The sequence below is a fragment of the Cygnus atratus genome, chromosome 1, assembly GCF_013377495.2.
Source record: "Cygnus atratus isolate AKBS03 ecotype Queensland, Australia chromosome 1, CAtr_DNAZoo_HiC_assembly, whole genome shotgun sequence".
Classification (NCBI taxonomy): domain Eukaryota; kingdom Metazoa; phylum Chordata; class Aves; order Anseriformes; family Anatidae; genus Cygnus; species Cygnus atratus.
Window position 1 is genome coordinate 5,916,060 of NC_066362.1, and position 14,106 is coordinate 5,930,165.

The window sequence follows — 14,106 nt, forward strand, 5'->3', positions numbered from 1 at the left end:
TCTTCTCTGGGTTACTTCTCTGAAATAATTTTAAATAAAGCCTCCAAATTCCTTGAATGGCTTCAAGTCTGTGTTTATTAGTGACAACATGCAATATCAGGAAATCCTGAAGTTTTGAGCTGCTAACATGTGAAATTTGGAGAGACAGGCTGAGGTGTGGGCATTCCAATGGAAAACAGTTGTTAGGGTGTGTCTTTCTTTTTGTCATTCATCATTAAAGTGAAGAGATCAACATTTGACCCAACCAACAGCTGCTGCATGATAGAAGCCACTTATGTAAATGGCACATTGAACTGTTCCCCACGCCCTGCACAAATATGAGAAAGTCTTAAATATCAGAAGGCATTTACTGCAGCCCTGTACAACAGTTTAGAAATTAAGGAAGGAATCTAGGCCACCTCCATCTGTAGTTTTCAAATAATTTGTATCTTTCTTCACATATCTCATGCATTTTTGTGAAAATATGACTTCTGCAGAATTAACACGCAGTCCAGACTCCTCCTTCAGTTCTACATCTGTACAAATGAGTACGACTGCAAATTACTGCTGAGATTTCAGGTGTGATTCCCCTCCCTTCCTCTCTGTACAGCGGAGATGAGATGGTGGCAAAGTATAACATTGCAGAGAGTGGAAGCTGTAACATGAACTACAGGTCAGCCAAATGCCCAATGTGCAAAATTTTCTACCCGGCCAGGTCACATTAAGTTTAATGAGCATACGGGGAGGAACATCTGCTGTTTTAGATGGTCTTCTCATTTTATTGAGAGAGAGGGTATATTCCTCCCACTAAGCTGTTACAGCTCCCTTAGGCAGGAGCCTGTGCATCTCTTCTTTCTCTCCCTGTACTAACAGGGCGAGGATGTAGGAGTCAGTTATCACGGCAGATTTCTCCTGCTCGTTCCTCCTGCTGCTTGCCATGCCCCAGAGAGCCAAATTCTGCACCCATGGTGCCTCCTCCCTTCATTTCCATGTCATCAACTTTCAAAATGCAGTGCTTTCCTGAGAAAACACACAGCAACAGCAGTCCCTGTGCTGCGACAGAGATCTGCACATCCCTGATGGCAGGATCTGACCTTGGAGCAAAGCACCAAAATGGGATCTTTCTTCTTCTTCTTCTCTTTGCCCTGGCATTTTTCCCCCTCATGCCCCTGGCTAAATTGTATCCTATCTGTGTCCCTATCACCAATCTATAAAATGAGCATACTGCTGTGTTTCTTCTACATATCGATTTTTGTCTGGCTCTTTAACATCGGAGCAGAAGTTGTGCGAGAGGGACACTCATCTGCTGTCCTTGGTGTGTACTTAGCCAAGAGGCCAAGATCTTAGCTGGGTTTTGTAAGTAAATTGTAACAAGTGAGAATATGATCCAAATTATTCTTTAATTTGTAAGCTAAAACATTGCTGTCCTCATAGATGTTTGGGCAAGGGTGTGTTTAAGTGAAACCTAAATTTTTATGAAACATGTAAAATAGTCACAACGAAGAGGGCATGCTCTATTTGAGGTGTTATTTGTGTGTTGAATGTACCATGGAATTCCATTGTTTTGGTGACAGGATCTCATCACTGAAAACACAGAGCTTTCTATCCTTACCTAAGGAGGAATGAAAAATTCAGAAGTAGCAAATTTAGAATAGTGAAAAATGCTGCTTTTAAAAATAAGCATGGGAGAAAACAACAAGCATGTTTGCTCATGTCCTTTATCTCACTCAGCTAATCTTGCAGAATGTCAGCTTGTATAGAAATAGATTTTTACATATGAACTTGTTACATCACTTCCTAAAAAAAGAGTATTTAGCTTGTACTTAAATAGCACATTCAGAGACTGTTTATGCAGTATTTCTGCTGCAAATGTATGATACTTGTTAGCTTGCTAAACTCTGTGTGAAGTTTTAAAACTGCAGTGTACTTATTTGTTGTGCATTGTGTAAGAGAGTAGCATACTTTTTTTTTTTTTGGAATATTTTAATTTTTCCTAAATATGAAACTTTCTCAAACATTTTGATCCTCCCTGGTCATAGGGTGCGGTTCTTTAAAAAAATAAAAAATAAAATTGCTAAAAGCATATTATGTAAAGAAAACAAAACAAATCTACATTCAACATTTCAGAACATTAAACCCCATGTTTTATCCAAACAGAGCTTGTTTATTTTGATGCACTCCTAACAATGCTGAGAGACTATCCAATTTAAGATGGGTGAAATATCTTGTGTCTCATAATGGTAATTTCAATAGGCACTATTAATTCTTCCAAGTCTGCTTGGACACAGTTCCCCCATGTGATTTGGGGAAGAGCAGAGACAACAATGTGCCTTTGGAGGTGCCATTTTTCAGCTGAAATGTGAAATCAATGTCCTGACCATTTGTGGTCATTAAAAATCTCATGGCAGTTTTCTGCAAGAGTAGAGGCATTGACTCCCAAGTCTTGGTGAAATTCCAGCTAAGTAATTATATTCCTCCTGATACAACTTTCCTTTTAAAGCTAATTTAATGTTCCTCTTCAGCTGTTCTCCCTTATTTTAAGTGGAAAATCTTTCATTTCCCTTTGTAAACCTTTCTTTAGTTCTGCTTTATACTGACAATTAGTAGCCATTCTTCCTCTTGCTGCATCACTGAGGCATGTCTATGCAGCAGCAGCGTGCATGCAGACACATACCCATACAATTTAAAAAGCTCTTTATTGATGGTCTGGTTAAAAGCCATTGAAATTAATGGGATGCATCCCTTTGAGCTGGTGGTCATAGGAGTCATCAACGCTAGCTGGGCTGTGTGTTGTGGAGCCCTCTCTAAGCCTGCTTCTCTTGCCCTGCTGAGAGTTGCGTTGACAGGCTGTTGGTGCTACGGTGTCTGCTCCCCATCTGGGTGTAGACACTCAGGAAAGAGTGGTCAAAGCCACCAGGTGTGTTGTTTGCTCTGGCGAATTGGATTTGTCTGTGGGGCAACACAAAGAAGAGCTTCATGGTTATGCAACATTTGGAAATAATTCAAGGTAGAACTTCTTAGTTATTAACATTATTGCAATCTGTTACATGCACCTTATCAGCACACATGGCATATCTAGCCACGTCCACAGTGGAAAATTCCTGGGGAAGATACATAAATTCTCAGGTCATCCTCTAGAATACCTTATTCCTCTTCAACATGTACTTATTTTTGTTCACAAATATATCCCCTCTGGTATGGTTAATGCTAGTGCAACTTGTTTCACCCAAACCACAGATATCAGCTTAAACTTTGTTTTTTGTTTTGTTGTTGTTGTTGTTTTGTTTTAGTGGGTGGATGAGTGTTTTTTTGTTGTTGGTTTGGTTTGGTTTTGTGCTTCATAGAAAAATAGTGTAAGTGGAAGAAATAACTGCTGCAGCACATGCCAGAGAATAAAATGTGCTGTGGTCACTCGTTCCTGAGGAGACAGGACCTTCTTACCCTCTGGGTTCAAACAGTGACTGCAGGCTTGAATGCCTACAGCCATGACCACAGGATGTGGACACTTCTCTTCACAAGTGGGAAGACTCCCATATTCTGCATCTGTTTTTTTTTCTGCTTGCATTTGTGCTGCTTTCTTTATTGCACACCATACAGATCCCTTCTTCAGCTTTGCTCTTATCCTTATGTCCTTATCCTCATATGCCTTATGTGCTGTAGGCGGGCTTTATCCTCTCCCCGAAGTGTGAGATGGAGAAAGGAAGAACATTGACACAATCAGAGGGATGTGTTGCTGCCTTTCTATTTGCATCCTCCCTAGCACCCTGATGCATTGCTTTATATGCTTTTCTTTCCAAAACAGAAACCATTCTCGATGGAGAACTAAGGCTTTCCAAAGCACTAAGGGCCATGATTCTGAGGAAGCAAAAATTATTTCTAAGCATAGTCCTGACTCATATCAGTTGAACTCAAGCTTTCTGGTATGCATCTAGCAGAATACACATGAGATTTTCCCAGATGCCTTTTAAGCCCCCTCCCCTGTCTCTAGTGCCTCAGTTTACATCTCTGCAGAAGCACTGCACAGAGCATTAAATCAGACAAAAATGTTGTACTGTGAAAACTACCAAGCTGTGTTGTGCCAAACCCTGCATGTAGGTGGGTAACAACAGCTGCCAGTCAGCCTCTGAGAGAAGAGCACCATATGATTTCTCAGAGAACAAAACATTTAATACAAACACAACACTTTCCAAATATTCTGAAGAGTTCTCCTGAGCAACTTTCTCTCAACAAGACTATTAGGCAGTAAAGTCTGTTTGCTGATCTTTATGCAGATCTTCCCACTTCCACTTCAGTATAAGGTTTTGACTAAAATATTTATACTTTTCTGCTTTGGTACACATCCTACTTGGATCCTACGGGAAGGATTTCTCAGCCTGTGGAGAGAAATGACAAAATGTGTGTGTGTGTGTGTGCACAGTATTTGGTTCGCCCACCCTGGCTTACTGGTTTTTGAGAACAGCTATGTGTAGCCCTCTCTGGAAGGTGCAGGGCATCTTCAATAATGCAAAGCTCATTGCAGATCTAGTGAACAATTTGAAAATGTGCAGTTTGATTTCTGGAAGGCCATATGTGATGGGGCAGCATATTGGGGTGCAGACCTCCCACGTGGCATCCTCCTGGCTTCAACAACATCTTTACCTTCCATATGTCTGGACCATTCTGCCCCAGATCTGTCCTATGTAGCTGTACGCATAATGCTGAAAAATTGTAAATGACCTTCCTGGAAATGCTCTGACTGTGCTTCATGATGTCACCATCTACCTAACAGCTTTTCCAGGCTCTTTAGCCTTGTCCTCTTCTGTCCTTAGCACTGTTGTGCATTAACTCATCCCATTTGCATTGGCACTGATTTCAGTGGGATTTGGAGCAGTCCTGATGAAATATTTAGGTTTCCATTTTCACTCTTTTTAAAGGTTGGCCTTGTATGTCATAGGCAGTATATGAAAATACGTGGTCTTATATCAAGTTTTTTTTTTTCACTTGTGTTCCTTGTATGTGTCACTTAGAAGTAGTAGGAATCTGAGCATTAGTTGTATAAGTCTAGTTTCAGTTTCTTGAAATGTTGCAGAACGAGTATCCATTATCTTTAAATAAACTTTAAGGGTATTCTTGATGACTAATTTGCTCCATAAGATTTTCTTTTTTAAACTCCCATGAAATATATTTATAGAGCAGTGTTGCTATTCCTGATATTTATGGTACACTAACAGTGGACATTAACCATCTTCAGCAGTCAGCGTACTATTTATTTCCAGTGAGGTTGCAAAGATAATTGGGTATGTTTTCTAGGAAAATAATATTTTTAGCTTATTATTGTAAAGTTGTGGGGGTTTTTTATGGTTTAAATGTTGGTGAGTTGATGAGAAACAGTAAAAACTTTAGATAGCTGGGAAGTAATCAGACTTCTCTTTTATTTGTGAGTTACAGAGTTTTATTTGAGTTAGATCTGTATTTCAAAAAATCGTTACCTTACATATTTTTGTTTAAAATTGGAATTTGATCTGCCGAAATGTGAAACTAGCAACACAATTAATTACATTAAAAATGTATATGCTAAAGGTCTGCAACATCTTTGTTTAAGATTCTGATCACATTCCCATTTTTACCACCATATCGACTATTTAATAATTGTTTTCATAAGGCTGGCATCTGTTGTAGAGTGGGTTATTTAACAAAAATGAAAATCTTTAGAAATTTAGATGCACCAATCACTCACTGCTCTGCTCAGAAGCTGGCAGTGCAGTTTCAGTTTAACATCCTCATTTGAACATACATTCTTCTGCTTCTTGCCACTACTTGTGATTCGTATGGATGTCTCTTTAAGCTGGATGAGCAACTGCTCTTTCATAAATGCGGTCCCATACCCTGGAGCAATAAGGTTTGTGCTATTCTGTTATTTGAGTGATAATAGGTGGCTAAAGGCTAGGGAGTCCCTTCAGAAGAAGAAACAAAGAAATGCTTAGCCTCACTTTTTAGTCTGGGTTCTTTCCTCCCCAAAAAAACTTTGAATTAAAGGAGATGGTATCTGTGATTAGAGGTGGACAGGAAAAAATTCCTGACTGTAGGAAACATTTAGTGATACAGTTCATTGATAGCTTCCAGAAAATGTTACATTAATTTTTTTCAATGCCTAACTTATAAGTAGGGCTTGGAAAATAAAGTGATCTGATGCCAATGTGCAGGACAGTTAAATGAAAAAATACCTGAAATGTATGGCTGCATCAAAATGCCCTGTAGAAACCAAGGCTGTATTGCTCCACTCTAATTTCATTTTATTCCTCTTTCCATTCTCTTCCTTTTCCTTCCAGCTCTCATCTTTAATGTTATTCACATCATGGACTTCGTTCATTCCTGGCACCTGTTAAATACTGACCAGGCAGCCCTTGCTGGGTGGGAGCTGGCACTTCTAAAAGGGCTTGTATATGTGTTGGTCTGCTGCTGAACTGGGTGTGCAAGAAAAGGGTGTGAGAGGTCTTTTTATTTTCTGTTTATTGCTCTGAGTGCACCCACAGAGCACCACTGTGATCTGCGCTTTTTGAAGCAAAACTCTCGGCAGGTCAGGTTGATAGTTGGATTTTATGATCTTGAAGGTCTTTCCCAACCATGATAATTCCATGATTCTGTGTTTAGAGGGACCACAAGGACATACATTGGTGGTAGATCTAGGATGTGTTTTAAGGACTGTGTACATAGGTAACAATAACGTTTAATTGTGCTTTAACTTGATGTATCAGTTACATGAGCCCACTTCAGTACCTCACACTTTGTTTCCCCACCCAGACATATTGCACATCCACAAAATATATTCAAACAAGTAAAATGGATCAAAAAACACATATATGGAGAATAACTATTGCCTAAAACCCAAGATAAGAAAGTTTAACACTAATGTAGCATTTTCTCAGCGCACGACATCATTATAAATGCCTTATGCCTCACTGCTGCAGAACTGAAAAAGGGAACTTTTTCAACTGGAAAATTGGCCCAGTGCTGCATTTTAGATATGCAGGATCATGCAGTGCTGGTATTTGAAGGAATGATAATTTTACACTTAAAAAATGAGTAATTGAGAACATTATTCTGAGGAAATCCTTAGATCACACACCATCATCTGTTTTTCACATTCTTGTATATATGATCATGCAGACATTGCATCCGCAAATGACACATTTGTGTATAAAATTGTGTGTATGTGCCTGCACTCCTATAAAATATAAGTAGTATAAAAGTACTTTAAAAAATTTATGGCTTCTTTAAGAACAAACTAATTTTTCCTTGCTTTTTGTCTTTCAGAGAGACTTCCACAGAGTTGTCTGGAGCATTACCAAGGTAAGCAAGTTGCTCTGAACTGACTCTGGGTATCAGTGGCTGGCAGCTGCTGGAAGATGCGTGACCTTTTGAGCCAGAACATGATCCTTTTCCTAAAGAAAACTGCTGGGATGCTGAGAACTGGGGATGCCAGGAGGAGAACACGTAACGCATGCCATAGAGAGAAATATGACCATGAAATATTGGAGCAACCAAAACTCCACAGCTTACGGCAGCAACACATTGAAGTTGTTTTGAGGCTTAGCTCCGTTGTGTACCTGAGAAAGAAAAATCCCAGCTGTGGCTTTCTGCCAGCTGTGCAGTGATACCCACTGCAGGTGGCATGGCTTTTGCTTTAAATTTCACCAGAGGGGTGAGGAAGGGAAACTTGGAGGTTGGAGAAAAAAGTACTGTGATCTTAAGGCATTTTCATTTGGAAAGCAGAAGAACAGCTTAGATCAAATTCTTCTATGCTGGGAAAGGTTTTCATAAAATAATAGAACTAGACGTGACTCCCAGGCTGTGACAGAGGTTTTTGAAGAGAGACCTGCCTCCATATTGTCAGAGGGTGTGCTAAAATGCTGTTATTATGCAGACAAAGAAAAGGGTGGAGAGAAGGGGAAAAAAAACCTGATGTGGTACCCTGTCACATAAGAGATGCCTGGTGAGCAAAAAGAAATGGTTCTCTCATTCCTCTTGAATCTTCTGCCACCAGTTTTGCTCTGTGAGGTGCAGGAGGGTTTTAATAAGGTAATGGTTTGGGGTAGTTTTTTATCCTTTGATAAATAGCAATGTTGTAGTTCATGTAAAAGTTAATGTTAAAGGAATAATTCAGCAGAAAAGTCAGTTTTCTTTAAGCGTAGTAATCCATGTGACTTATTTCTGCTTCCAAGACAGAAAATGGCTGCCTTTACAGCGTGTGGGGTTCATTAGTTCAATCACAGAATCACAAAATGGTTTGGCTTGGAAGGGACCTCAAAGCCCCCCCAGTGCCACCCCCTGCCGTGGGCAGGGACACCTCCCACCAGCCCAGGCTGCCCAAAGCCCCATCCAGCCTGGCCTTGGGCACTGCCAGGGCAGCCACAGCTCCTCTGGGCAGCCTGGGCCAGGGCCTCACCACCCTCAGAGTAAAGAATTTCTTCCTAATATCTAATTTAAATCTACCCTCTTTTAGTTTAAATCCATTCCACCTTGTCCTAGCCCTACATTCCCTGACAAAAAGTCCCTCCTCAGCTTTCCTACAGCCCCCTCCAGGCCCTGGCAGGCCGCTGTGAGGTCTCCCCGGAGCCTTCTCTTCTCCAGGCTGAACACCCCCAGCTCCCTCAGCCTGGCTCCACAGCAGAGGGGCTCCAGCCTCTGTTCATCCTCGTGGCCTCCTCTAGACTCGCTCTGATACATCCCTGTCCTTGTGCTGGGCCCCAGAGCTGAACGCAGGCTCCAGGTGGGGTCTCACAAGAGCAGAGCAGAGGGGGACAATCCTCTCCCTTGCCTGCTGCCCACGCTGTGTTGGTGCAGCCCCAGACACGGTTGGATTTCTGGGCTGCAGGCGCACATTGCTGGCTTGTGTTGAGCTTCTCGTTAACCCCCAGGTCCTTCTCCTCTGGGTTACTCTCCATCCATTCTCCACCCAGCCTGGATTTGTGCTTGGCATTGCCCCGGCCCAGGTGCAGGGCCTTGCACTTGGCCTTGTTGAACCTCATGAGGTTTGCATGGCATTGACTCATTTGTATTGATAAGCTGCATAAACGCAGATTTCCACTGAATGTGACGTTTATCCCACTCTCTGTAATGTATTACCTTGTTCTGTGGCTACAAACTTGTTTGATTTATATCAGCTGTTCACTCATTAGATTCTTTTTATTACTTACCATCATTTGATTGTGCAAGCAAAAATATGATTGTGAAGTTTTGCCAAGCATTCGAAGTGCTGACCAATTGCCAGGCCTACCTAAAACAAGATTTTATTCATTTTCTGTGCAAAAGAATTACAATTATTCAAATACAAAGAAAAAGGAAATAGAGATTCAACAGAGTAGCTGCTCCTTGATCTGTCTCCTTGATCTGGAATGTTTTTTACTGGTTTTAGTGCTAAAATATTTCCAGTTTGACTACATGCCCCTAATTGGTTAGGTATTATATGACTAATACACTGGAAACATGCAGTCCTTGTACTGCTGAAATGAATTCCACTTTAAATTAAAGTTAAAATGAGAGATCCAGGTGCTAGAATAAACATCCAGTTTCATACTTGCCATTAATGATTGCCTAAATGTGTTTTTTGAATTATTACCGCAAGGCTTTAATTTCAACTGTGGCAAGATGTCGCAAGGAAAAATCAGATTGTACAAACAATGTGCACAAGGCAATGTAATTATGTTATAAATATTAAAACCAATGATCTTGTCTAGATTTAAAATAAATGTTTACAGCTGTGTGCAGGTTGGCTGGTCCTCAGCTCTTCTCTGGGATTCACCTGGGATTCACCTTAGAGAAATTCACATTTCTCTAAGAAAGCAGTTCACTAGGGCCTTTAATCTTCTCTTATGATGTATTAATATAATATTTTATGTTCTTCACTGAAACTTTAAGTGAACCATTCTGTTGTTGTTAATTTGTAACTGTGAAACTGTCTAATTTTCCCTACCACGCCACATCTTCCCTACCACACCCCTACTCTGAAGCTACTTTGTATCATATAAAATCTTAGTTGCTGCACCTTGAAATGATGAAATTAATAACCACTTTTCCATAGTTACTCTGCTAGTTGTATTTGGTCCAATGGGGCAAAAAAAAAATTGTATTTCTAGAAATCCAGCTCTCACTTATGCAGCCAAACATGATGCCTTTTTTCAGGGCAGTAACGGCTCATGGATATATTTATGTCCCGAGATTGATCAAACACATTTCAAACATTTGTAAACCTGGTGAAAGGGTCTTCATTGGAAGCCATGTGTGAGCAGATGTGTCTGTACTTAGAGTATTTTGTCTGCCGGCCAGAGAGATTTAGGCACTGGTGAAATTACTTTGTTGTTGTTGCCATTAAAAAAAAAGGGGGGGGGGGGGACACAGAAAATCAAACTTCTGAATTTTACATAGTTGTTTTACTAAAGAGAAGTTAAGGGGTTGTAACCAGAAAGCTATGTAAGTAGTCAGAATTTACAGACAAAGATTTCTCTTGTATAGTAACCAAGATTAGGGTCTTTATGTGCTTTTAAAAAATAAAATTAAAAAAGCAAATATAACAAAGTGTCTTGGAAAACAGTATACTATATTTTTAGTATAGCCATTTTCCATGAAATACTGCTGATTGGTTTCTAATAATTTTATCTAAAAGCAAGAAGAAATTACCTTACTTTTTGCTGCTGAAGAACATGTTTCATTCATAGGAAGAAGTGGAAAAATTTGAGTTAGTGGGCATCATTTAGAAGCAAACCTAATAGATTAACTTTGCCTATAGAAAGATATAACAATATTCTCTACAATTATATTGTGTCAGTTCTAATTTACCAGTTATTTCTGATGATTTTAAGAAGCTCTGACTAGAGAAGGAATTGAAAATTTAAACTTTAAATATGATAAAGAAGCCTTACAATTTTTATATTAAAGACATTATTATATCTGTGAATGTATACTGTTTTTTTGAAGAAAGGCTTTCTGTGTGCAACAGCACATCAAAGAAAGGATCTTCACAAGGAAAACTTTATAATAATATTAAGTTGTTCATTGCATGACCTATTTAGAGTACTCAGATATTTCTTGTTGTAGACTACATAATTAAATTTTAAATGGAACATGATAAAGAAATTATACTGGTGATCTCTAGAGATTTGAATACCCTATTTGGATCTTTACAAGAGTGTAGCGAAGGCATACTTTAAAATTTAATAAAGGTCTGGCCTATTTTTTTTTTCTTTTAGATGTTCTATAGCTGCTATGGCAGTCTTATTTCAAACTGTGTTTGCTCTCCACGTTATATACTCAGTACTTGCAATAAGAGACCAAACTGAAATTATTAAATGTATATATACCTTAAATTGAGAAAAAAACCATTATGCATGATGCAGAACAATTAATGAATGAAGATAAGCTCTTAAAGACTTGTTATAACCAAGCTAGCAACCACCACTTCATAGACCAGTGTTTGAGCCAAGCCAGCGAGAGGAGCAGTACAATGTCTGGGGAGATGTAATTTAGTGAGGTGGAGTGCTCATGCACAGTGCAAAGCCCTGTGGGCAGAAGGGAGATGATGTTTGGAGCTTAAATGAGAAAATGCTCTGATTCAATATCAAAGGAATGATTTCAGTCTCTAGCCTCTTCTGTTTGTTTCTGTGAAAGGTATTTTATATTTAAAGAAGAACAAATATTTTAAATATAGAATAACCACATGGATTATTTATTTACTTAATACTAGGTTAGTAATGATAACAGAAGTAAAATTTGTTTTACTTTTCATTTTTTATGTAGCAATTCAATTTTGCATTTTACTCAAGGGGATTAAAGTTTAAATGGTCACTTCCTCTTCCAGGCTTTTCTTATTTACTGATTAAAAAATAAAAAAATCAACAAATAATTTGCATAGATATTTTTCATAGGAAGAAGAAAAGATCATCTATGCAGCCCCTGCTTAAATCTTGAGCATAACTCAGTAAAACTTGGATTTTGAGGTAAAGGCCATTTAGAATTGTCATTGATTTGTTTTTTTGGAAGGGTGGGAGGAAATCTGCAATAGAATATAACAGCGAGGATAAATTGATGTGCCAAAAAGTTACATTCAGCATGGAAATTTTAATCGTTAGCTTCTCTTGTAATAATTTGTAGTCTTCATATATTTTAAGGCAGCGGTCTGGAGTAGGGTACAAACTTTAAGCCCTCTTGATTTGATGCTTGATTCTTAACTCTTCCATAGATTTGTTTAATGGCGTCTAAGTTTCATTTACTGTAGAGACATGTTCCTGCATGTCTACAGCGTTTTCAAAATAGAATTTGAGTACTGAAGTCACTTTGGTACTTCTGAAAAATGTTAACCTGCAACTTCACCATTATTTAAATCTAATGCAACTAAGCTTTTACCTAAAGGGAAAAAGAAGAATTGACAACCCACCATATGACAAGCAAAATGAAATCTCTTGATCACTAACTGTCAGCAGTCTTTCTAATACTATTGTGTTAGGGAATGATATGTCTTCCAAGGAGCTAAGTACACAAGGTTTTGAATCATTTCTGTCTTGACAGCCTAACCCAAGTAACTACTTGTAAGTGCTTGGATGAATTATAAAATCTATGTGGCTCTGTAGAGTGAGTTAATAAAACATCCATGAGCATTTTAATTACTATGAAATGAAAAGGATTTTTTTTTTCTGACAGTAATAGGGGTATGGACTAAATCCAGATCGGTTGCTGTCTTCACGGGTATTGCAGGGACAAAGGAGCTGGGGTTAGTTTCTGTCTGCTCTTTTGTTCCCCTTCTGGTTGAGGTCTTCTGCCTAGCAATTTCTCTCACTCTGAGAACATGAGGTTATACCTTTTTCTTCTTGTGCTTCGTATATGATGGATGTCCGCTCATGTCACCAGTGCTGCTTTGCTAGTGATGTCAGGCTTGAACACCCATCCACTGACACTATACGTCTTTCTCTCCTGGTCTACAACAGAATTTTCCTTACATTGATACAAGATTTTCTAAAGTTTTATTCATCTTTATATAAAGCAGGGATTTGGTGTAGTCCATTTGTGACCCCCTCTGCAAATGGAGACATTCTGCTTTCTACTTCCAAATCCCTTCTCAAAACTCAATTTAATTTAAAGGCATATAAATAATAGGTCAAGAAAATGTTGCTCATCCCAGGTGGCAGGCAGTGGTAGCTGATAACATTAAAATCTCTTGAATGTCAAACTATATGCTGCTAACCAGAGTTAGTCTTTGGAACTTATATCATCTTGTATCTTTTCTGAAACCACATCATTAAAAAGAAAAGAAAAAGATTCCGACCCTCAATATTTAATGTTCTGGAGTCAACTGTCTCAAAGAGCAGTTTTTTCATAATTTCGAAGCCTGCCACTTTCTGAAGAAAATCATTATTTTAAATTGAGACTCAAATGTAACTAATCACTAAAAAATCTTACATTTGACCTTTTTCTATGCCTCAGATGCTTATTTATAAATAATACTTTCATTCAACCTTTGAGTTGTTTTTCTGTACTGCAGGCAGGACTGCCTATTATACGTGTTGTATAGGAATGCCCTGATGCTGTTTGGTCCTTCTGAGGTGCAGTAATATAAACAACAGTAATTATTTGGGATAGTAACAGGTTTGATGTTATTATAAGTGAATCTGCTTTTCTGAAAGAATAATATAAATGTTGTCTCTTTACTATTCTGATTTTTGCATTTAAGTAAAGCTTTAATATAATGAAAATGTGACGGAGTTATTCCTTCTGGTAGCTGTCAGCATTTTTGTTGTCGTTTTATTTCCCTTTTGAAATATATATATAATTTTTACAGCTGATGTTAATCTTAATACACACTTATGTGCAATCTGATCCCTTTCTGAAGAGATATTTTTAAAATCTTAAGAGGAGTCTAAGGAGTGTAGAGGTGATTATCCATATATGCTTACTGATGACTTGCATTCAAAAATTATGAAGGTACTAACTGTAAGATTCACATTGCCTAAATTTAGCGATCATAAGCGTCCTCAGTCTAAAGAACCAGGGGAGAAATGAAGAGAAATAGGTGCGTTATCTCAGGACAGGGTGAGTAACCTTGGGGAATTGTTTTTCTTTCTCTGCTGTCTGAAAGCGCAGCCTAGGGGAATAGCGTAG

General features: G+C 38.7%; 1 protein-coding gene across 5 annotated transcripts in view; it reads left to right on the plus strand.

Moving 5' to 3' along the window:
• Positions 1 to 14,106, plus strand: part of CELF2 (CUGBP Elav-like family member 2) — a 371,782-nt gene that overhangs the window by 57,251 nt on the left and 300,425 nt on the right. For 4 of the 5 annotated variants that reach the window (XM_050708247.1, XM_035549355.2, XM_035549356.2 and 1 more), the window contains exon 2: positions 7,273 to 7,308. In XM_050708247.1, coding sequence (XP_050564204.1) covers positions 7,273 to 7,308 — 36 coding nt within the window. Of the gene's footprint in view, positions 1 to 7,272; positions 7,309 to 11,932; positions 11,952 to 14,106 lie in introns of those variants that run through there. The other variant, XM_050708248.1, reaches the window with a different exon arrangement.